We start from the raw sequence: 24,909 nt of genomic DNA, 5'->3' as shown, positions 1-24,909 counted from the left end.
CCTGTGTATCAATGGGAGCTGTAGCCTTCCTTTTGTCGTTCCGTCCGGACCCGTTTGAGCTGTTGATGTCCCTAGTGATGCCATTTTTCCCACTCTGTTCCCTAGTCGCCCCGTCCACTCATCGTCCAAGGTTCTCCGTGAACACGTACCTTCCCCCCCTTCGCTTCCCCCTCCTATCGCCATACTCAACCTGTCGCTTTCTTCTACCTCGTCCCTTATGTCACACAGCAACTCCTCTCTAATTCCCCCCCCTCCTTTCTTCGCTTGCAACATCTCCCTCTCCGGGCCCTACTTCTATTATTCGCGTTGGTTCTTCCTCAATTCTGAACAAAATCTCGCCCTTTTTCCACCCCTCTTCGGGCTTTCTATTTTCACCTAGCGCTCTAGACTACGCCCTGATCTAGTTGCATCTAGTGCTGTTCGTTCGCATATGTCTTTTATCCTCGAGAGCTCATCCTTTGCTATCGTCAGTCTTGATTCTAAATCGTCTGTGAGCTTCTCTATATCCACCCTTTGTGCGCCTGCCTGGGCTCGCTCCCTCGTGCTTTCGTATGGCGGAGGTGCCGTGGGCCGGAGGGGTGTAGTATCTCTCGGGGGAGGTATGTAAGTGGGATCACTGTACCCCTCTGCGGGCACAGGCTTCTTTATTATCGGGTACAAACTTATTACCTCTACTGGTGGCGCTACACTTGAGCCTTCTTTGACATCTCTTTGTATTAGCAGTGGATTGTCTGTGGTGGACGGGAGATCAGGATTTAGTGCTGGTGTCTTAGGCGGTGGTATCTCTTCAAATAACCGCCAAAGATCTAATATTTCCCTCCTATTTTGCAGCTGCTTTCCTTTGTATTTTAGATAAATGCATGTGGCCACTGTATCCAGGACACTTTTATCAAACGACCCTCCCTCGGGCCAAATCTGAGGTAACCCCTCCACCTTTAGCTCGGTCACCCATTGGTCGTGATATTTTTTAATCCGCTCCACGTACCCCGGGAGATTCTTACAAATATGTGACAAGGGTGTTTCAGCCCCCATCTCTATGCCCTCCTATTGCTGATGTGCCTAGTGTGTTTGCAACTACAATGTAAATGTCGTATCAATATTATTCTTTATATTTTACTTCACATTCAATGTTGAGTCCCTTTGGGCTCTCCCCCTCCCTATCTGCACAATACAAAACTGGCCGTACACAATGTCTATTATGTTCCTTTTGAGGGGCACATACAAGAGCAACCCACCCTTTGGTTTGACAATGTCAGACTGGAAATCAAAAAGGTACTCACTCGCTCCACTATATTGGCGTTGTCTGAAGAGAGAAAAAACTTTTATCCGACCACACTTATCATGACCATTTAACTATTATGCACTTATAATCGTTCACACATTCACAACATCAAAATCTCTTCTAGCACATACAAGGTGCACACACCTCTTGGCTCCATTCACCATTCAAGCTGCCCTCCCTTTCCTCCCTAGCCGGCTGTCCCTAGTCGCCTTATTTGAATATCTAGATGCGCATATATTTATAGATATTAACCTGTTTTCCCCTCCTTCTAATAGGACTTTGTTTCTCTTACTGTCTCCCCAAGTCTGTGCTAATCACAGTTCTTTTATTCTCCCCCCTAGCCTTAAGAAAAAGGAAGAAAGTAATAGCGGTCACTAATGTACTCTCAGTGTCCCCTTTTGCTGAACACTTTTATTTTATACTCCACGTCTTCATATATTCCCAGTACTAGTCAAGATAGCACTATGCGGCGCCGCCTTCCACCCCCTTTCGGAGCTAGGTTCCCGTCACTTTTATCTCTTATTCACCTCTTAATCCTAATGGCCATATGCAAAGAAAAAGCAAGGAAATTTTAAGATGATCTTTAGTAGATCTGCGTACCCCCTCTTGGTTTCCTGTTCTACACTTCACTCCCCGCTCCCCTTAAGATCGCTCGCACTCAGTACTCACGTGCCCGTCTTGAACCGATACTCTCCGAAACTGGGTCCGTCCAGGCAGTGTCGCCGTCAGCTCAACAGTCAGCCCCGGCTCCGGCGAGCGGTACTCAAAGGGGATTTTTCAACCGGGATCCCGTACCCCCTCTATTGAGTGCGCACTTCTTAGTGTACCGGTCGCCGTTGGCGGGCAGCCTCCCGGAGCCGGCTCACCGTGCGTATCCCTTTTCGACCGGAGATTCTCGTGCCAAACGGGGACGGTTATAGGGAGTTTAGGAAGAAATAAAAAATCACGCTATCGGGGTCACCACTGAAAGCAAGCGTCCCCAAACAGCACGATCCTCCCCGCAATGAGAGACAATGAAGGACTCTCCCAAATGGGAATAAGGCCAAGACAGAGTGCGGGTGAGCGTAAATGGGAGTTTATCAATCAGAATTGGGCATGCAAAGAACTCTGCAAACTCCGAGAGCGCTCTGCCTGACAATAGCAAAGACAGGCTATATATTTACAAAAAACGTCATCAAAACCTACATACTATAGGGGGCACAAGTTCATTGGGATTGGGTGGCGACGACTAACTATAGGTGCTGCTGCGGTGTGGTTGGTCTTGGCTGGAGGACGTCACTGGTCACCCTCGTGGGTTGGGCTGGGCCTGGCAGGTCGGCTTGAGTTCATCCGGGCGGTGTTGGTGTGCTGAGGCGGCCTGTGGCAGAGATGAATGCCTTTTCTGACTTACTTGCCCTCTGCCATGCACACTGCAGTCATTCAGTCATTTACAGTTCTATTTTCTTTTAGTAAATCTTTTAATAGGTTAATGCAACACAGGAGGAATGCACCTTGCGAGGGGTCTGGAGATAATATATCGTGGCCTGATTACTCGTGATCTGTTGACCGGGACCATAGGTCGAGGGGCTAAGCTTCGGGAACTGGGGCGGGTGGTACAGGTCTTTCTGTCTTGTTGGAAGTGATTATGGATGTTTCGCTGTGTGCTGTCAAAGTGTTGGGTGTCCTGATTGCACAGGGCCATGAGTCTGAGACGGTCTGGTGGGTTGTGGGGTTTATGAGGGGGCGCCTGGGTTTAAACTAAGGTTTACTGCTGTGCTGTAAATAATGCAGGTGGCTGGCCGCGGCCTTGGGTGCTGTAGTGGGGCTACATGTCTTTGAAGCGGCTCCAGTCGGGTCGGGGGAGGCGTGATAACGCAGAGCGGGGCTCTGTTCTCATGTCTTGGCAGCCTTCTGAGGGAGGGAGGGGGATACATCGAAACCTTGTACGCTTTCACAAAGGTATCTCCCTCGTGTGTTGCTGAATATAAGTAAAGACATCGCAAACATTTGAATACTTTCTATAATACTTATTTAAAATCACTTAGAAACATGCATTTAACCTTTGCTGGGTGCGTTTCGATTATACCCAGTTCGAGCATCATATTTGTACATTACACTCTAGCAGCTACAGTGTTTCAGTTACATGCATATACATTCACAGTAAATGAGGTAGTGGTTAGATCAGTGGAGTACATAGAAAACGACCCGCCACCGTTCGTGACGGTGGTGGCATATGAGGGGCTCAGACATTCACACATGATACGTGCACTCTCGCGCATTCTTTACATGAGTTCATAGTATAGTTGCATCCGCTTTCTCGTGTACTCTAGCAGCATTAGCTTTAGTTATGGCGCGAAACCACGTGAGGTAGGCTGCCCAGTGATACACGCAACGAACAGATCCCTGGAGCGTTCCTTTATCATTAGCATCCACCTGCAATGGTGCGAGCTCGCCATAGCTTATATCATGGGAGCATACTCTCTCATTTTAATACATTGTACAGGCATTTGTATTTTGTGGAAGAAAGAAATAATGCAAGTGGTCTTGACATTAATATATACATATATATATAAAGACTGTCTGCCATCAGAGGACCATTTTACTGTTCTTCTCATTGTTCAGGCCTGCTGGCCGGGTCATGCTGATAGTGATGGTACACTGCGGGAGGTGAACTGTTACAATGTTAGCGTATTGCGCTAGCTCATGTCCGTCTTGTTCGTGGGAACGTGCTCGCAGCGGATCTGCCAGGGTGCTGCGGCAACAGGGATGTTCTCCAAGGGTGGGGGCCGCGCTACAGTGCGCTGAGCTCACACCATCTTTACCGGGCAAAGAATGGTTTTTGGGCCTAGCTAAATTTGTGTTGTAATCAATACATGTGGGCATTCGATACGTGTGGGCAATGTCTCCAGTGGGTGAGCCCCCCACCACCTGGGCTCGGGTGGCATGAGGGAACGCCCAATGGGCCATAGCCCTCACCTGGGGAAGAAACGCAGGCGAGAGGGGTCTCCTGGACCAGTCCTCCCCTACAATACGAACCCGGGCACAGATGATGACGGCGGGTCAGGAGACCTCCCATCTCTGCCGCCCAGAGCCTCACCGCCTGGTGAGATCGGCTCGTTCTATGTCCTGATTTCTAGGGCCTCGGACCTGTTTCAGCTGACCCCTGAGGAAAAGAAAGGGGGTTTCCTGTGCCAGCGCCGCGAGGCAAAGAGGTAGACCATGTTGTCGATTCCTCAGTTGGACGACATTTGGGAGGCGGGTCTGTCCCTTATGAAGAACTTGTCCTCAGCCCCAGCGAATAGGGACTGGTACGAAAAGTAGTACAGTGTGCAGGAATCTGCACCCAAATATTTGAGGTTCCAGCCTTCCTCGGACTCTGTAGTCTCGGCGGCAGCGAGGAAGTAATCCTCTGGCTCAGCTGCGTCAGCGATCTCCTCTGCCCGGACGGCAAGGGGAAGAAGTTGGATGCCATGGGACGGCGAGTCATCACATTGGTAGCAACTACCATCCAGGCAGCCAACGCCCTCGCCATCGTGTCGCGCTACGACAGGGAGGTCTGGTTCAAGATCGCTCCCCTCCTGGACTTCCTTCTTGATGAGAAGAGAGCGGAAGTGTTGGAGATCCTGCAGGAGGCTGAGGTGGCATTTGACCATGCCATTACAGTGGCCATGGACATTGCCAACACAGGATTCCCCCAAATGGGCAATGGAGTTTGCCTTTGGCGGGGATGGTTGAAGGCCACCAACTTTCACCAGGAGGTGCACTCGGGGGGCGGGGGGGTGTATGTGGGCACGCTGCAACAGCGACGGCTGTCCTTTCATACTTCCGGAAGGAAATCCCAAGGTTCCTTCAAGGTCTTCGGCTGAAGCTCATAGTCTCACCATCAACCGTCCCGCTCTTCGGCCCAGGAGGCCTGCAGGGGGCGCAGCAAGTCCGGAGGAGGCCGCCGCCACCGCCGTCGTCAAGGTCCCCAAGGTGGCACCTCTGCGGCGAAGCAAGATTGAACTGGTCGTGACGTCTGGCCCCCACCTGCGCACCCCGGTGGGAGGCCGGCTGGCGAACTTAATCAGCGTGTGGAGTCCACCTCCACCGGACGCTCTGGCCCACGGACACACCCTGGAATTCCAACTACAGCATACTACCCGTGGCCAGGCAGGAAAACCATGTCCCTCAGCTTCTGCTGGAGGCGCGGGCCATTCTGAAGAAGGGGGCAATAGAGCTAGTTCCAAAGAGGCTCTGGGGTTTACTCTCAGTACTTGCTTGTCAAGAAGACGGGCGGCTGGAGGCCCATCCTGGACCTCCGCCGTCTGAACAAGTACATCAGATCCCAGAGGTTTCGGTTGGTCACTCTTTAGCAAGTGCTAGAACAGCTGGAAGAAGGGGATTTCCTGTCGTAGCTGGACTTGTTGGATGCCTACTTTCACATCCCCATCCACAAGGGACACCAAGTTTCTGCGCTTCGTGGTTCTGGGCAACATTATCAGTTCAAGGCCCATTCCTTCGGATTGAAGTCAGCGCCAAGGGTTTTCACCAAGTGCCTGGCGCCAGTGGCGGCACAGCTGCGTCTACGAGAGATCCACGTTTACCCCTACCTGGACAACTGGCTCATCCAAGCGAAATTGAGAGAGACCAGAGTCGCGCACACGGTGGAAACCAGCCGGCTGCTGACGGAGCTGGGGTTCTTAATAAACTATGCAAAATCTTGCTTGGTGCCATTGCAAGACGCACTGTTTCTGGGGTCTCGACTCAACACTGTTTCAGGCCTGGCATCTCCGTCGGAGGAGAGGATAGCGGCCATCCTGGGCAAGGTACAAAGGCTGTTTACCGTGAAGTTCGCAAGGGTGAGGTCCATAAATTCCCTTCTCGGCGTGATTTCGTCATGCATATACCTCATTTGGCTGTGCAGGTTGCGGATGCAGCCACCAAGAGTTCCTCGGCACCTGTTGGATCCAGGTATCTGGAAGCTTCGAGGTCCAAGATCTCGCTCGGCGAGGACTCGAGCGATACAGTGGTGGGGAGTCCGCGCACATCTGTCGGCGGGCGCAGACTTCCAGATCCCACCTCATCAGGAGACCGCCATGACGGATGCCTCCCTGGAAAGATTGGGGCTGGGGGGACAAACACCAGGAGCCTCCACTCAAGAGGCCCTCACGTCTTTCCTTCCGTCCCTCAGGGCAAGGTGATACGGGTCTTCATGGACAACACCACCACAATGTTCTACATCCTGAAGCAGGGGGGCACTAGATCCCCAGCGCTCTCCAGAGGGGCGCAGTACCTATGGCACTTGGCCGTTGCCCAGGGGATGTTCCTCGTCCCGTTGCATCTGACGGGAGTAAAGAACACAATCGCTGATTCCCTCAGCAGGGAGCTGCGCGCTTGCCACGAGTGGGAATTTTGGCAGGACCAAGTGAATCTTGTGTTCCATCATTGGGGCAATCCCCAGATCGATCTGTTTGCGACGAACACCAAGTGCCGGAGGTTTGCCTGCAGTTTTCCCCAGTCGGGGAGCATGGGGGACGTACTCTCCTTCCCCTGGGATGGCCTGTTTCTGTATGCATTCCCTCCGTTGCTGTTGCTTCTTCGACTAGTCAATCAACTCACTGTCCCGGTGCAGGATTATCCTCGTCACACTGGTGTGGCCGAGACAGATGTAGTACCCGGACCTTCTGGACTTGTCAGCGTCCCCTCCAGTCAAGCTTCCGGTGGCCACAGATCTTCTCACCAGAGGAGAAGGCGCAATCCTGCACCGCGACTCGAGGTCGTTGAACTTGCAGGCCTGGCTCTTGCCGTGCTAGAGTTTGGAGGATAGGATATCCCGGCGGACTGCAAGGAGTTGTTTGCCAAGGCCAGGGCTTCGTCTACACTGAAATGCTATGGACACAAGTAGAAGAGGTTCGCCGTCTGGTGCCGTGCACAAATCAATCCTCTAAGGATTATGGCTCAGCAGATATGTTATCGCTGGCCAAAGCAGGGCTGGCTAATGCCTCTAAGGTTCAACTGGCGGCTATCTCCCGCTACACCAGAACTCCGGGGTGGTCGTCGTTATGGTTATACTGCCTGGTCAAGGAGTTCATTACAGGACTTTTCCGTTCATTCCTGCCGGTGAAGGCTCTGACCCTGGCATGGGAGCTCCATGTGGTGCTGACTAGGCTCATGGGTCCTCCGTTCGAGCCTATGCATTCTGCGCCACTGAAATTTCTATCGTGGAAAACGTTTCTGGTGGCCATAACCTCCGCACAACCAGTTGGAGAGATCCAGGCCCTTTCTTGTAAACCACCTTACTTGACATTCCACAAGACAAGGGTGTTGCTACGGTCGCACCCGTCCTTCATGCCCAAGGTGCTGTCGGACTTTCATCTAAATGAGCCCTTGGTGTTACCTTTGTTCTTCCCGATGCCTTCGTTGCCGGCTGATGACTCTCGCTGGATGTAGCTAGAGCGCTGAAGTTCTACGTGGACTGCAGAGTTTTCGGAAAACGTCACCTGTTTGTCAATTTTGGCCCTGTGAACCATGGGAAACCCCTCTCCAAGGCTTCATTTCCAGGTGGCTCTCCGGCTGCATCACCCATTGTCAACGGTTGGCAAACCGACCGTCGCCTGGCCATCCGAGAGCCCATTCGATAGAGCGATCGCCGCAACTACGGAGTTCCTGTCTGGTGTGTCCCTGCTGGAAATCTGCAGGGCTGCTACGTGGCGGTCGATGCAAACCTTCACGAGATTCTACTGCGCCGACCGGGATTCCAGGGAGGAGTCCAGAGTCGGCTAAGCAGTGCTGCGCAACCTGTTCGCTTGAAGGTGAGCCTGGTGAGGAGGTAAAAGAAGCTTAATGTTGAGATGCTTAATGCTGAGCCTTGCCACCGCCCGTCGTTGTGCATGTGTGTACTGCTATGTATTCTTCATTCATGAGTATGTGAATCCATGCTAGACCCCATGCTGGAGAAGGAACAAGTTGCTTACCTGTAACTGTTCTCCAGCATGAGTCTGGCATGGATCCACATGTGGCAAAACAAGAGGTGATGGCTGGAGGTTTAGAATAAATCTTAACCTCTGGCATTGCTCCGGGCCTACCCTTCTGTGGCTGTTCTCTTGGTCCTACCGCCACTTTACGTGCTACCAATCTGATGGCTGCCAGATGAGGGGCTTGGGTAGAGGGCAGTCATTGGCTGGGGGCACTATGACCCAGACTAGTGATTGGTTGTTAGGAGAAAGACAGTTCAGAAGTGAAACTGTTTTTTTTCTTTCTTTACCAAGGATTCCCAGCCTGTCGGGGAATATTCATGAGCATGTGAATCCATGCCAGGCCTATGCTGGAGAACAGTTACAGGTAAGTACCTTGTTCCTCCCCTAACAATAGAGCGAATAGGAGGCTATGTGAAAATGCTAATGCTTTACAATACAAAATAACAGGCCTTTTCCCGATTTAACTTTAGCTATTGTCACTGATTTTAATGTGCCAGCCACTCAAATATCATCTCAGAGGCGCATCCATGATTTATCAACAAATGTGCATAGTTCACTGCTTATCGATGACGGCAATTAACTACTGAATTTGTGCCTCAACCTTCAAAGAGATCCGGTTGGAGACACTGCTCTCGCTCCAGTGATGCATGCATCGCCACAGGATTTTTTAATGGGCACGACTTTATCGTCTCCCGACCTCTCTAGGCGGAGGGGTTACGACCTCTATGGCAACCACAGATGACAAAATGAAAACTATTACACAATCATTCGCAAACAGCATTTAGGGTGTTACAACCACGCATTTGAGTACGGTTGCAGCCACAGGCTACGTGGTGTTTGCACATTGCTCTACCAGAGTGGTGGATGTTAACTTGCCCAATAACGCAGCCCCGGTGCAAACCAACTTCAGCAAAACATCCTGGGACTGTTATTCTATCCCCTCGTTTAGTCCACGCTCTGAACAAAGCTTGAGATGGGAATAACTGACAAACGCCCTACCACGATAATCTGAGACCGAGGCCAAAGGCAGGGCAACCCGCCCCCCCCCACCCCCCTGCACCCCCATGTCAGAAAAGCTGGAGGCTGTTCTGATTCACCTATGACCGAGAGTCGAACATCATTGACTACATCTGACCAGGAAGAATACGTGGCTGGGGTTGAGAAAGCTTCTGGAAAACAAAACTTTGTCCCTATACATCAGATGGATGAACACAAGTACCCGATGAGCCCCACTGTTTAAACACACGGGTCTCATTGGCATAGTCAGCAGAGTCATCAACTGTGAACACATCCCGTTGGGAAATGGGTGTCATTGAGGTTAAGCCCATGATGGAAAGCCGTTTTGTCATCGGAAGTTTTCTTTTAAACCTACTAAAACAAATCCCATCTTTAAAATCAAAAGCCACAACCGATCTTGACCAACCATGTGAAACCCCCAGACGGATAGCCCCCGAGAACTGGGGTTTGGTGGAGTTTGTATCCCCTTTGGTTGTGGAACGTTTGTGCGCAAAGCTTGAAGTGATAGTTTGGGGTTCAACCTTCATATCCTTTGCAAACCTCTGATGGCTCCTGAACCCACAGAAATATTATCCAAACTCGCTATGGTTGCAGATTTCAATGTTGGCCATGGGGCTGAAAGATCTAGTCTCCTTTCATGCACGATGAAGCCTACATCTACTGGGCCAGGGTTGCGCCAATTAGTGCAATGGGTACCTTAAGTGTTGGGGGAGAATTCCCCATGAAGTCTGGCCATGTGTAAATGTAAAATGCTTTCATGAACTCCCAGGGCTTTTGCTCTTTTCTATGCACCCTATCAGAATGAAAGGAACTATCTCTTAACTACATTTTTGCCTTTCATGAAACGTTCTCGGTATGACTTTGATAGATGGCTATAATGTCATACATCAGTTGGCAATTACACGTGGTAGTGGTAGTCCAGTAGCAGGCCTTTGGATTGAAGCCAAGACAAATCGCAGCTTGATAGAATTTGGCGTAGGACCACTCTGTCCTTCTGTAATTATGGCGGTGGTAGGAGGGTTGACACCTCCCTTTAGCAGAGATTATAATCCTCAATTTGTATGACCCTCCTGGCAAAGAATATACACCCTGAAGATTGTGCGGATAATTACTGTCATAATGAATAAATGGCACAGCCCTATGATCTAAAAGAATGTCGTCATGGGACATTTTATTGATCGTAATATAATCACCCAAATTCGAGCTGCTGAGTTAAATGAAATTGCCTCACTCTGCCTGCAAGAGCAGCAACAGTGCTGCATTGGAAGTAGGAAAGTGTGGGGCGATCAGAGATTGGGTGGAATACATGGCTGATTTTGACTTGGGCTTTAAGGAAATGGCTAATGAGAAGTTAGACGCAGAGACTAACGGAAGTGCAGCTCTCCCTTGGATTACTTCTTTGCCAATCCACTAATAAACATGTTCTCTACAATAGGAGTGACCCATAATGGGCTGAATGATATATACTCACATGGTCCCTCAATTATGATCTAGCTAAAGTTACACAAAAATCAGCCGTTTATATTGCAGACCGTGTCAATGGACTGGAATTCCACAAACCTTGACTAAGAAAAGCATTGAGTTTTGGTGAAATGTTATTGGAGATACCATTGCCCGGATCCGTGTTAGCAAAGCTGGAACACGATTGGAGGTGTGGGGGGGGGTGGAGGAGGAAGGCAGACCTAGGTTTATATGATCAATGGCAATAAGGAAGACAGAACTCTGCAGAAGTATAAAAACCAATTATGAAATGCCCCACCGTCTCTAGAAAACCAAACTGATGGGCTGAATTTAAAAATTGGTTGCCACAGCACAAAAGTTGCCTACGTAATGCCAATTGGATATTCCTCTTCAAACTACTCAAGACACATGACAGCTGGAAATTCTGGCATAAGTACAGGACGTTCCTAGCTGGGGAAACCCTCCTAATATCAAATACGATCACAGAGGAAATCTGGGTAAAGTAAATTACTAGCCATCAATTGCCTAGTGTAGAAGGATATTGTATGGCTAACTATCACTATCGGCATGCTTTAGATTAGAATAGAGATATTTGAAGAATCTGATGGTCTCAAAGGCGATTATAAACTGAAGGGATCCCAGGCACCAGGCCTTGACCGGTTGGCAAATGTGATTAAGAGCAGCCCTGAATATTGGGCACAGGTGTTGGCAGTGGTCGTTGCCAACATTTTGGAAACCGGGAATATTCTCAGCAGCTGGAAATAATCTATTCCTGTATTGGACGACTGCAGGACGGCTCTTTCGGCCTATCTACCTTTAGCAATTTTTTATTCTTGTTGCAAAATCTTTGAAAATCTTCTGGATAAATTAGAATTTGGGTTCGGAAATTTGATCTTTTACCCCATTTCCAAACAGGATTTTGATGCATCTGCAATACTACCCATAGCATCTGGACTTTATATTATGGCACAGACTATATGCCACCTTGGCAGGGGGCTGTTCCATAGATTATTATTGTGCACTTCATAGGGTCTCCGGCCCATTCTTTGGGATAAGCTCAGGTCTTGGGGAATAGAGCTTGATCTGCTTTTTCATAAAACTGCTATATACCGATAAGTCTGTCAGATTGGACTCTGACGGTTCCCTTTCTAGTCCCATTGGGGTGAATTTAGGTCTGAAGCAAGCAGGCGTCCTATCGCTCTTGTTGTTCAATCTCTATACAGCCGACCTTGATGAGTCTCTAAGAACAGCTCACAGCTTTCCTCCTCGTGTGGGCAAGGACTTGGTATCCTGGTTGGCATATGTGGATGATACTATCCTACTTGTCCCAGCCCCAATAGGTCTTCAACACTCAATCGAAGCACTTGCCAACCACGCTACCAACCACAATATGAAGATTAACATCACCAAAACCAAGGTCATGGTATTTAGTAAATATCAGGGCACTAAATACAGATGGAAATTAGAGAATGGAAATCTCAGTGATTAAAAGTTAAATCTATCTCTGCATACCTATAACATCTACTTTCAATTCCTATGTAGGAAATGGTTTGCCTGAAAGTGATAAAAAGATGTAGTGCTATTAAAAATGTTATTACCAGAAAGGGAGGCCAGAACACTGTGGGATACATTGAACTTTATAAGTCGGAAATCGCCCTGTATCTCCTATATGGCTTGGAATCGCTACTGCAGGCTATGGTGACCTGACTTGATAAAATCGAAGGCAGATTGTTGAAATCCATCCTCTTGAGTCCCTACGGCAGTTCCGGTGGAAGCACGTCGCTGTGAGCTAGGTCTGAAATCTTTACATGTTTGCTGGATAATGCGCAGAGCAGAGTTCTAGATCAGGTACTGTAGGGCAGGAATCAATGGCACTTCATCATGCAAATATTCACTGCAAACCATAGGTGCAAACCTCATGTTTCTCTTCCAGGACCTGTAGGTCACGGTTTTTCTAGATTCTATACATTTGGCCCTTACTGATGTTATCTACCCGTTTTTTTTCTAGAGCAATGATAAGGAAAACTTTGGTATGGGACCAGGCTCATAATATGCAATCTATAATCTAAGAAAAGATGCAAGGAATACTCCACTCAGGAAATTCCACACCTGTGCTCCATCTCCTACCCAAGCCTTGTACTTGTGACAAAATAAGTTTCCTTGACTATATGCGTTTCAACATACTCCCCATGTTAGACTACATTGGAGGTTGGAAGTGGATGGAAAAAAAGACACTTTGTGGATGTCTGGCGAGGTCATTGAAACTAGTAGACCTGTCCTTTCCCAGTGTAGTAGACTAAGCACTACAAGCAGAGTTAAGGTAGATTCATACGTAGCAATATGGCAATTGACTCTGATCACTTCTGGAATCAAGTCCAGAGAGCGGAATCATTAGTCATCACAATGGCAGCTTCACATATTTGGAAGGAGTGCACAAAAATGATAGTGGCTCAGGAACATGTATAGATATGAATTGTATAAATAAGGAAATTATTTTTTAATGTGGTAATGTAAAAGTATTTATTAAATTTGATAAAAAATATTCTATTTCTAAAAATGTATTTTAATCCACTTGTAATTACTTTGTTTTAATGCATTGTTGCCTTTAATAGTGTCAAAGGTTGGAATTGTCTAACCAATAAAACACTTTAAACAAAAACATTTACAGGCAAGTAACTGTTCCTTCCTTTTCCAACGAGTTGTGTTGAGCTGTGAAGAAATAAAGGCCCTCCAAGGGCTTAAGACATCTGCTCACCGTTTGGAGAGGGCCTACCCACTGTGTATCTGGTGACCATGAGGGAAAGAAATTCAAAAATGAAACTATGAAAGAACAGCAGGTTGCAGGTGCACCATGACAGAAGGCCCCAGCCAGTCGAACATGTAGAAAAAAATGTTGGTGCCATTTTGGATGGGGATGCCAGGAGGGGTGTGACCGCCTGCGCAGCTACACAATCAAATTGACCGATTATTTTGTGTGAAAACCATGGCTCTTCTGTCCCTGCAAGCTACTTAAAGTATAGTGAAGGGGGAAGGGCATGTCAGTGTAATATGCATGCAGCGGCAAACTAATCTTCCAAATTTCTAGAAGATGGGTGGCCAGGAATATGGTAGCATTGGACCACAAACAGTTTCTTCAATGTTGACAGTCAAAGGCTAGAACCGTCTGCTCGGCATTTAATTTTTGCAAAGGCTACACTTTGGAAGTTGATCAACTTTCGCTTTTTTTTTGGCTATGTGTGACTGGCAGCTATGGGATCTTTTTGAAAGCTGAAATTTGGTGCTTATGTAAAACATAGATCAAACGGTATGAAAGACCTGATTATTTGGAAATTCCTTTTTAATGCTTTTTCTGGAGACTGTCAGGTTCTAGTTGTCGGGTGGTTGATTGTGTGGCAGAGGGGCAGTGAGACACGTCTGCCTATTTTCTTGCTAGGTTTCAGTCCCTGTGATTCTGCTTTGGATTCCACCCTGCGTTGGTCCTGTGGTCTTCGACCCACCCACTTCTTGACCTGCTCCAACGTGTGTGGCCTCTGTAGAGTGGAAAGGAGGGGTTGTGGGAACTGGAGGCCACATTAAATGTGCTTCATGGAAAGTTTGAATGCAGAGGAATAGAACTATAGGCCTTTGAGGCGAGTTTTCAATGTTTACTGGCTGAGGTATGTGAAATGGAAAGAGTTTATGGATGGAAACTTTTTTTGTTTTTACATCCTCTGCTATTGCCTGAGTTTTATAGTTCTTCTGCCTTGATCTTCCCAGACCTTAAAAAACCCATTTTGAATGGGTAGAGCCAGCAAGGGAATTCGGGTGGCATTGGGGTGGAGTGGATGGTGGCCAAATTGATATTCAGTAGATTGGAGTAGAGGTGCCACCTGTTGCTGTCGATTCTTGTGTTTTTGAGTTTGGAACACAGTCCTCCACGCCAACTATTTGATCCACAGGACAACAGTGCAGAAGAAAATGCTGGTGGTGTAAAGTGGGAACTTCATTAGAAGAAATGGAGGATCAATTTTTGAGAGCCTCTCAGAGATTTACAGAACGTGAATTATCGTATGTATTATGTTGTCTGGAGGTTCTCTCTACAAAAATGGTGACCTGGCTGGATGGCCTACAGGCTAAATTGCTACGTTCGATCTAGAGTTTCCGACAGGTAGTTCCAGTGGAGGCTCTCTGGTGTGAACTGGGAGTACCTTCTCCTGTCTGCTATTTGGAAAATACACAGGTGAATTCTATGTTCTACTTAAGAAATGTAGTGGCTAAGAGTAATACACTGCTGCATATGTTTGCTAATGGAAATAGTAATAAACAGCAATGACTTGTTTTTAGATTTTGACAAATCGGTCCTAGAACATCTGAAAAATATAGATCTGGAACTACGGGATTAAAGTACATTATGAGTTTTTAGCAAGAATCTGAAAAAAATACATACATCTGGGATCGTTCCAGTAATATAGCCAGTTTATCATCTAAGAAAAGATTTGCGGACTTTAGCCGAAAAGGCTTCCAGCTGGGAAAACCATGTAACTATCTGACCAAACTGCAATAAGGAAATTAGGTTTATCATTTAAAAAAATATATATTTTTAGGTTAAACATTTTGCCCACATTAGAATATACCGGAGCTTGGTAAAAAATAAAGAGGAACATATCTGCAGCCGGTGTTGGAATAATATCGAAACAAGTCAACTCTTTGTGAAACGTTAAGAGAAATATATAAATTGGTGTATGGCAGATTTGTACATTTTGAAAAAAGATTTCCAGTTTTGGAGTACTTTAGTTGGGGGAGAATCTTTAGTCATCACAAGGGCAGCATTATGTGTGGAAAGATTATGAAACTATTTTAAGATATTATAAAATTAAAATGAATGAGAATTATGTACTTGTATTTTATAAAATGAAGATTTTAGAAAATGGTATTGAATTGTTATATTATGAAAGAAATGTCATATGTAGTGTTTGTAAGAATGAATCTATTCATGTAGATGGTGCAAAATGTTTTATGTATTTATTTTTTAACCAAAATTGTACTATCCCTTCTACATTTTGTTAGGTGAAAACCAGCACAACCCCACCTTAGGTGGCGTGCTGGGGAGATGCAATGTATCCCCTTTCTCACTAGCGCTGTAATAATTCTGTTACAGGGACAAACTTACCTTAAATACTGGTGGCAGTGAACCTTTTTATGAATTCACTGCACCTTCACCACAGGCTGTTTTCACAGCTGTGGTAAAGGCACCCATGGGTGCCCATTTTACCATCCTCCTTGTTTTTTCCCCTGCCCTCGAGTGTGGGAAATTCCTTTGTGATTTTTCTTTTGTTATTTTAAATTTTTTTTAATCTTCGGCGCGACACCTAGGTCAAGCCCACCCAGGCTCCATAGTGTCTGTGAAGGCATGAAGCAAGTGAGTAGTCCAAAACTCAGAAGCCCTCTGTCTTCCAGCTGCCTGCGAGAATCCAGTTCAAGCACTGGCAGTCCTGAAAGGACCTGCAACCCCTCAAGATTGAATGTAGCAAGTCTGGTTGGTTGGGTTCCAGCATAAATCAGATCCTGGAAGCTGAAGAGGTAGTCTACCACTAGACCTGAATCCGAAGAGGAAGATGAAGAAAACACAGCTGATATGATTTCCAGTGACCGGAGAGCCTGCGGTTACCCTTTCTTCCAAGCGACCTGGGGACTCTGAAAACGACGACCCAGAGCCTGGTGAGATCCACTAGACTCAAGAAGACCTACATTTTTTAGCCATCCCACGTCGTGCTGCAAACTTGCAGGGCTGCAATACCCCAATACCATGGGACCTCGAACCGGTGTTCAGTGCACGGTATTCCTAATTGAGCTGAAACTTTGGTGCCATCCTGCAGGACCTCCAGAGACGTGAATCGAGTGCAACATGTTCCCTCAATAGAGTGCTGGACCTTGCAAGTGACGAGAATCCAGTGATATACAGTCTGCTTCTGGCTCCTGAAAAGGGCGCCAAATCCAGAGCCGCATCCAGCTACGAAGAAACTTGCCTGGAGCCTTCTCTGTTGATCCATGCTGTAAAATCCCTTCCCAAGTCCTGTCTTCCGTCTTCATGACAAAGGAATCCATCAACAATGTTTTTGGCTGCCGATCCTGAAATCTTCCTGCTGCAATTCTTATGTGCTGAGGTACTGTGTTGGCTGGGCTATTTACTTTACTTAAGCCTTTGTTTTCCATTAAGCTTTTGGGGTGTTTTCTGTGATTGGTAGTCCTCTGATCCAGTTCACCCATGCCCACTGCTGGAATCCTCCTAGGGTGTCTTCTCATAAGTCCCTGGACCCCTTACTAACTCTAAAGTGAACTATATGAACAGTCTTCCACAGGAGTTCTGACCTTTGCCTGCAACAGAAGACGATCTCACCCTGCCTACAGCTGGCTCCTAGAACACTAGGGCCCCTCTTCCGCCTCTGAGAGAATTCATGCAATAGAATATGGAAAGTCTGGCTAAGAAAAGCATTCTGCCTTGAAAAATATAATCAGTGTTTTTAAAAGTGTACTTACTTGTGAAAGTTAGTTGGTAACTTACTCGGAGTGAGCAGTTTCAAAGGTTCTTACTTGCCTTGAATGTCTTGTGCTATTCTGAAAAGTAAATGTAAGATTATTCTACTCGCCTGTGAATTGGTTGTGCCTCTTCGCAAAAGTAATGCTTTCAGTTTCACTTAACTATTTCTTGCAGAATATTAGTGTGCAAGTTCACCAACTGGGTCTTGCTTTCCCTGACCTGCTGTATTGCATGCCTAAACTAAGTCTGCCTTGGCTTCTACCTTCCTGGAATAACATTGAGTCATTCTTAAAGTGTAACATTGGTTGTTGCTTTCCCTGGTCTGTTTTATGCAGATTCTAAAAGTCTTAGGGTTAAACCTACCTTTTTTTAAGTTGCTTATAGCTCCTTTAAAAAGTATATGGTTTTACTTACTTTAGTCTGCCTTGGGCTATCCTAAAATAAGGTAGAAAGTTATTGCTTACCTTAGTCTGTGCTCCACTGACCTGAAAGTACATTACAACATTAGATTTTACCTGCCTAGAATAGCTGTGTTCCATGCTCAAGGTGTTCTGTAGGTGTAGCCGACCTTTGTCTGCCTGGTGCAATCCTAAATTAGTGTAACACGTTCTTGTTTACCTTAGTCTGTGTTCCACTGAGCTGGAAAGCAACTGTAATTATATATTACACCAAATGTTCTTACTTACCTAGTATAACTGTTTCCTGATGCTTGTGACTCTGCTTAGAATCACATGCTGTGCATATTGTCCGACATCTAGTTGAAATAACATGACATGTGATGTACCCAAAATCCCGCACGTGTCAAGGTCTTTTCCCTGCCAACCTAGTTGTCGCCTATGCAGAGCTTGCAAGAGTTTTATATTGCTAAATTGCCTCAACGACCTATGGTCGTCTAGTCTCCCGACAGACCATCTAGACTGACTGCTTCGTGGGTTTCCTGCCGCAGACGCATCTACAACTGCTCTAGGACTGTGAAACTGCTAGATGACTGACTGCATGGCCTCAGCCCTCCGGCCAGGCCCTTAGAGTAGGGAGTGTGGGGCCCTGGGTTTACTACTCTCTGAGAATGTATTTCCTTTACCCCTCTTTCTCTTTTTGGTCTGGCTGCTGCTACCCTCTGCTATGGAGAGCGCTCAATTTAAATTCTGCCTGTCATGTACCAAGTTTCCTTGGAAAGACACCCATCTCCAATGCAATCAGTATCTTCCCCGTGATCACGGCCAGCACTCGTGGAAGACCTGTAAGCTCTTTCGACTCTAAACGTTGAAAGACAGGCGGACCAAACAGTGGGCAGCCTATGCTATGCAGGCTGTAAGCCTTTCCCTCATCGGCGCTGTCGCTTCGGACGACGAGGAATCATTCGGCATTCATAGCTCCAAATTGGAAGCCTTTGACCTCTCAGCGGAGCCCTCAGGCTCCCAAATGCCCAGCCCCCGACAGGCCACCGCACTGTTGTGGGGGAAATCACAACCTGGCGACAAGGGCACCCACGCACCACATGTACCCAAGCATACAACCCCTAAGGCCTCTTTGTCGAAGCGCACATCGCCACAGGGCCGCTGAATATTTCGATCGCGCCTTCTGAACCTCATGGTTCAGCACCCTCCACGCAGCAGCCTTTGCGGCATGCATCTGGGCATACATCTGGAATGGGCGTTCACCCTAAACACACAGTTCAAGGGCACACAAACGCCTAAGGCCTCGGAGTCACCGACCACAACTGCGCCTTCAGGCGCGTCGACTTTCAATGCAACCGCTGAAATTTCACAAAACCCTTGCGGCTATCATTTCAGCGGCCACAGAGCACAAGGGCACCCCCTCTCATTGAGAGGAGTATTCTGAGGCCTCTCTCTATGGCCTTATTGGGAGAAATCTCCCCTGCCTGGGCAGCCTTTTCCTCCTACAGACCATTCTGCCTCTGCTCTATGGACTATGGCGCCGTTTGAGCAATACATGGACAAAATGGTCCAGCTCATTGAGTTTTCTGACGGATACATTACACCCAAAAGACCCAGGGAAGAGAACTCCTGCCCCATTCCGTACAAATTGCAGAAATGACCCATCTCTGCACAGTGACACCAGGAAGATGTCTTGGAGATCCCAGATGACCCAACACACGAGTTTTCCTATGAAGAACTTAATCCTTTTGCACAAGACCCAACTGATCAGGACCAGAATGGGCATAGGATCGGGGCCCTTGGCCATCACTGATGCATACCCCTGACACCATCTGCCTAGATCCCCTTTTTCTCCTCCAGAGGGATTTGTCACCTGTTGCCAACCAGATGTTTAATGCCATTTTAAAAGGAGCAGCTGATCATTTTCAAATTGCAACGCATGAAGCTGCCCCAGACTCAGACTTCATTGAGGATAACCTCAAGGAGAAGGTGCCGACTAGTCAGGCCATCCCACTTACTAAACTCTATAAAGGGACCCCTGACCCCTTCCTTGCTGTCCTATTCTTCACACGGGTGGTCAGCCCCCGAGTTGAGATTTTTCCGCCCATCACCTTCCAACCCCCCTCCCATACATCGGGGGTCATGCTACACCAGACTCCTCTGTGGTTACTACCACTCGGAAGAGGGTGGGGGTTCAACTGTCCTCAGCGGAAGCCCCTACAGACAAAGACTGTAAGAAGTTTATGCCTTGGGTAAGCGTGTTACCACCTCTGCAGCCTACTTGCCCCCACCTGATCACACCTGCTGGCTGTCATGGCTGAAGGCAGACAAGTAAAACAACATACTGAAGAACACGCTGGACTCTGCTGAGACCGCTGGGCTCACCTTAGCCCTGTGGACCTTACTTAAGACACGCCTGGCTGAAAAATTCAGGCTTTAAACCCGGAACTCGAGCTTCTCTAATCAACAAGCCGGTGGAGGACTCCAACCTTTTTGGGAAGGTGGTTGATGACACCCTAGAGACAGCAAAGAAAGGACACGATACATTAAAGTCGCTTAGCCAGATCATGGCTAAACCCTTCCACCAGCTTGGAGACTGTAACTCACGCCGGTCCTTTTGTGGCTAATTCTTTTCCTGCTCTCTCCAAGGACAATACGCTCATGCCAAGTCTCATCTGATAGTCACCAATACCAACAAAGAGGCCCTTGCAGAGGCAGGAATTCTACTCCTAGAGGCTCCCCGGCCTCCACCTCAGTGACTCTCCGGTTCGGGCCACTACCACGCTTCCCCCCGGTCGGGAGTCGATTTTGTCATTCATCCACGCCTGGGAGGGTATCACATCAGACCAGTGGGTACTAGACCATTGCCCATGGGGGCTGTATCGAGTTTCTCCAGTCACATCAATACCACCCACCCAGAAGCCGACGCCTGTCCCCAGAACACTGTATCCTGCTGGAAGAAATTCAGGTCCTGCTGGAAATGGGCGCCATAGAAGTCATCCCCATTCTCCAGGTAAACAAGGGTATTTATCCAGTGTACGTACTTGTACCCAAAAATTATCTCGCCATATGTCACAGAACAAAACTACCAGGATTGCGTTTTTGCACAAGTGGTTGTTTGTATGTATGGGGATGAAAGAGTATGTAAGGAATGATATGTGAGACGTGAGCTTCTTTTCGGTTGATGTGATAAAATGTGTATTGTCTAGCAATTGGTTTGTTTATAGATGTGTTATTAATATATTTTTATATGCTCTTTTTGTAAAAAAAAGTCCACAATTAAAATATGATGAAATACATTTTAAACAAACCCTATTTGAAGAGTACCTTAAATATATACTCTTCAAATAAGGTTGTTGTTTTTGGAGGGGATTAGGCAACGTTCTCTACATATGAACTTATGAACTTATAGGAATCAATAATTGGAGGATGTGCAGGTTATCTACGGGTAACTGCAACCTTTTTTGTTCTGTTCTAGACCTCCGCCTGGCGAACAAGTATGTCAAACCTCAAATTCAGGATGACCAGACTGCAAGAGGTAATACTACTGCAGCAGCAGGGGGATAACATGGCCACATTGGACATGAAAGATGCATACTTTCATATTTCAATGTTGCCAGCGCACAGAGGACCTCAGGCTCATGATGGAGGACACCCACTATCAGTTGATGGTTCTCCATTTGGCAAAGCCTCAGCATCATCGGTATTCATGAATGTACTGGCGGTAGTAGCTGCTCACCTGCGCAGGCAGTCCATCCCAGTCTATCCTTACCTCGACGACTGGCTCATAACAGGGGATTCGTACGGAACATGCCAAACCAATACCCAGAAGATTGTACATCTCCTCTTCAACCACGGTTTCTCTGTCAACGGGGGAAAAAATCCAGTCAATCAAGTCAAGCGGTTTCTGGGGGCTCTAATCCGGTCTCGTCTTTCCGTCCAACGAGCGGGTTCAAAACATGCTGTTCCAGATCCCACACTATGTAGCCATTCACCAGGTGACTGTACGCAAAGCCATGCGACTGTTGGGGATGATGGCTTCCTGCGTCTACCTAGTTCCTCACGCTAGTCTGTGCATGCACCCCATGCAAGAGTGGCTACCAAGTCAATGGTAAAATGAAACATTGGAGTGTTCCCGTGTGACTACTATTAAACTGATTTAAAGGCTACCAGCAGTTAGTAAACTAGTAGTTATCATGAATAAATCACTCAATTTAATAAAGAAATAATACCTATCATACTACGTTTGTGCAAAATATATTATTGGCACAAATCCACGAGAGTACAAGAAATAATAGGCTTGTTTAGAGAAAGAGGAAAACAGATTCTGAAACTCATATAAACAGTTTTACATCAATACTTCTGAAATAAATAGTAATGAATTTCACAAAAAGATACATATTTACAAGACTTGAAATGAAGATCAAACCATTAGATAACTGTTTGTGTGTTCGAAAGACATCAAACTTTTATGAAGATAATACACAAATGCATTTGACTTTTAGGAAATGAAGAAGCTGAATAGAACCAATCATGCACAGTGTGACAGCTGCCTAAAAGTCAAATGTATTTGTGTATTATCTTCGTACTACCTTTTGTATTACTGAAAGTAATCGGAAAGTAACTTACGGTTTTACTCCCAGTGAATAGGTGTGTTCTATACTAAATGTGTTAGATCAGGTCTGACTTGCCTAGAAATACTGTAGTGTTTTCTAAACAGTTTATGCTTTGATCTGTGTACCTTCGAGCATTGTTTTTATGTGTTTATGGCGCTGACAAAGTACTTAGCCTAAATGCATTTATAATAAACATTTATTTTTTTATAATACTTGTTTCTGTTTAACCCTTGGTATACTACACATTCTTGGTACTTATCTACTGCCCTCTCTCCCTCCTAAGAAAAGCCTGGCTTTTCTGTCTATGCTACCATATACTCAGGTGGTGCAGTTGAATGGTTTTACTGAACCCTTAGTTGGACTTCAGAAAAACGGTCCTAATAATAGCAAGCACAGCTAGTTGCGCCAACCAATATGGTATCTAGAAAGGCTAAGCTTAGCCTTGCCCTACCTTTGTCCACCTGTGATGTGTTGGCAGCATCAACAGAGGCCTAGTCCATTCAAGTTCTCTGTAAAAGCTTTGGACTCAACATATTATAGCTAGAATGCTGAAGGCTGGCCTCTACCATGAGATACTTGGTGGTGGAAGCGGAAGCTCCTCTACTGCTCCTCCTTCCTCTGGCACATATGGATGTGCCTCTCCTTTACATATTTCAAGAAAGTTGTCTTGGTGTGAGATCTGCACAATTAAATCGCAGGGGTAAGGGAGCAACTCGCCATAAACTCTAAGGAAATTAGTGCTAATCTTTTGGGGGAAACCAAAACCATTCTTTCATCCCAAACTAGCCAGACAAATGTATTGCATTCTTGTCCTTTACAACATACGCCACCCAAATTGTCCAACATGGTTCCAAAGTTGGTTGGAGAGAACATCATGGTTGAAGCCCTTAATGTTCATGGCCAGATCATCTCAATTGTCATTTAGAATCCTACAATTCCATCTAATGCTGCTAGCACCCCAAGACCATCCTCCTGGAAACAGATCGATCAATTCCAAAGAGCACCATTGAGAACGGCCTTTGGGACGCTGTAGCCTCATATTTCACTCTAGCCCAATCGTTCAAGCATCGGTCCACAAATTAGATTTCAAGGTGAAATGCCAGAAATCACAGCTGGCCCAAGTTGAGGACCAAGGAATCTTTATCTTCTCGAAGGTCAGTAAAACAAGAGCTAAATAATTTAAGGGGTAGGCACTTTTTTCTTTTAAAAAAAGCTACTTTAGCTTGGCTCAATCAGAATGTCGGGCTGTGGGTCATTGGGCTCACTAACAAAGTTGCAACTCTAAACTATTATAGGTTGATGGCATTGACTATATTCAGCATAATGATTAAGGAAGAAAGGTTTACTCTGCAAGGTTAGTCTGGCCTCAACTGCAATCAAAATAGTGATCAAGTTATACTAGCTACCAAATGCACAGATTGACTGCAGCATGACTCTGTATGTTGCCAATGTCTTTTCACATGTTTATGTACTCAAATTACCAATTTGGTACTTCATATGTTCATTTGAATTTAATTCACCTGCATTTTATGTATGTATATTTTGTCTGATGCACTAATTGTCTATTGCCGAATTTTTTAAGTGTCTGCTGTGGTGTTCATGTCAGGAGTTCTAGATTGATAAATGTTGATTGTTCCAAAGTGTGCTGCAGAGTGCAGAACTAAAAATATAATGAACCCTTGGCCTTTCTATTGCAGTTCTAGCAACAATAGCTTTTGCGTTTCTGCTGCTCCCGATGTGCCAGTATTTAACAAGACCATGTTCACCTCAGAACAAGTAAGTAAACTAAAACGCAAGTTCTTTTCATCATGTCGGAGGTGACAAGATAGTTATTTGTGTGCAATGCTGACTTGTCTGGTATGAAGTTCTGACTTCTGCAAGTAGAGTTCACCTCTTGCAGACTTTGGTGCTTTTTTAAATGTGCTAGACACTCATTTGGTGTTTTTGTTCCAGGATTTCCTTTGGATGCTGTGGTCGCTTTACTGCTGCTGAGCTGCTTTCTTTCTCTCTCTCGGTCATGCTTGTACTCATCTGGGTTTTGACTGGACATTGGTTACTCATGGATGGTAAGTATGAAAAAACAGACACCCAGTAGAGAGCGCATTTGTGAACTCTCATTAGGGCTATATGAATTTATCAAGACTTCCAGTATGGTGCATAGTTTATCCCAAAACCATTTGGTTTGTCTTTTCTAATCGGCACACCAAAAAAAGGCAATGTGTAGTTATAGCTTGTGGGTTTGTGATAAGGGTGGATTTGCAATGACTTGAGTGAAATACAGTATTGTTAAGGGTCTTTGGGAGGGCATACTGTAATTTAGGGTCCTATTATTGGCAGCTATTTTCTTTTATTGATGCATACGGCACCCTCTGAGAAAGTAATTGTGGCACCACATGTTTGGATGGGCAGCGGAGAACTGATCTTTAGAAGTTTAACGTTCATATCGGGTATGTGCGAGGAGACAGTAATACTTTCAGGAAGCCACGATGCATCAAAGAAAAGGAGCCCATATGTGCAGGCATGGTTCCCATAGATCAATACAGTAGGACATGCAACCGGTAAGTGCCATTGGATGGGTAGAGTGTGAGACCAACCAAGGTACACAGGAATTCAAAGTACATTAATGGATGTGCAGCTAGGCAGCTGGGTCTCCTCAAAGGGTGCTGACCCCTGGCATGCC

At 46.4% G+C, this 24,909-nt stretch overlaps 1 protein-coding gene across 1 annotated transcript in view; it reads left to right on the top strand.

Annotated features, from left to right (window-relative positions):
* Positions 1-24,909, top strand: part of SPPL3 (signal peptide peptidase like 3) — a 574,818-nt gene that overhangs the window by 345,692 nt on the left and 204,217 nt on the right. The window contains exons 5-6 of the mRNA XM_069619781.1: positions 23,927-24,005; positions 24,183-24,295. Of these exons, the coding sequence (XP_069475882.1) occupies positions 23,927-24,005; positions 24,183-24,295 (192 nt within the window). The remainder of the gene's footprint in view (positions 1-23,926; positions 24,006-24,182; positions 24,296-24,909) is intronic.

Source organism: Ambystoma mexicanum, chromosome 10 (genome assembly GCF_040938575.1).
Source record: "Ambystoma mexicanum isolate Mex_15411 chromosome 10, UKY_AmexF1_1, whole genome shotgun sequence".
Taxonomy (NCBI): domain Eukaryota; kingdom Metazoa; phylum Chordata; class Amphibia; order Caudata; family Ambystomatidae; genus Ambystoma; species Ambystoma mexicanum.
Note: the sequence above shows the minus strand (reverse complement) of the source record. Positions and strands in the feature narration are given on the sequence as shown.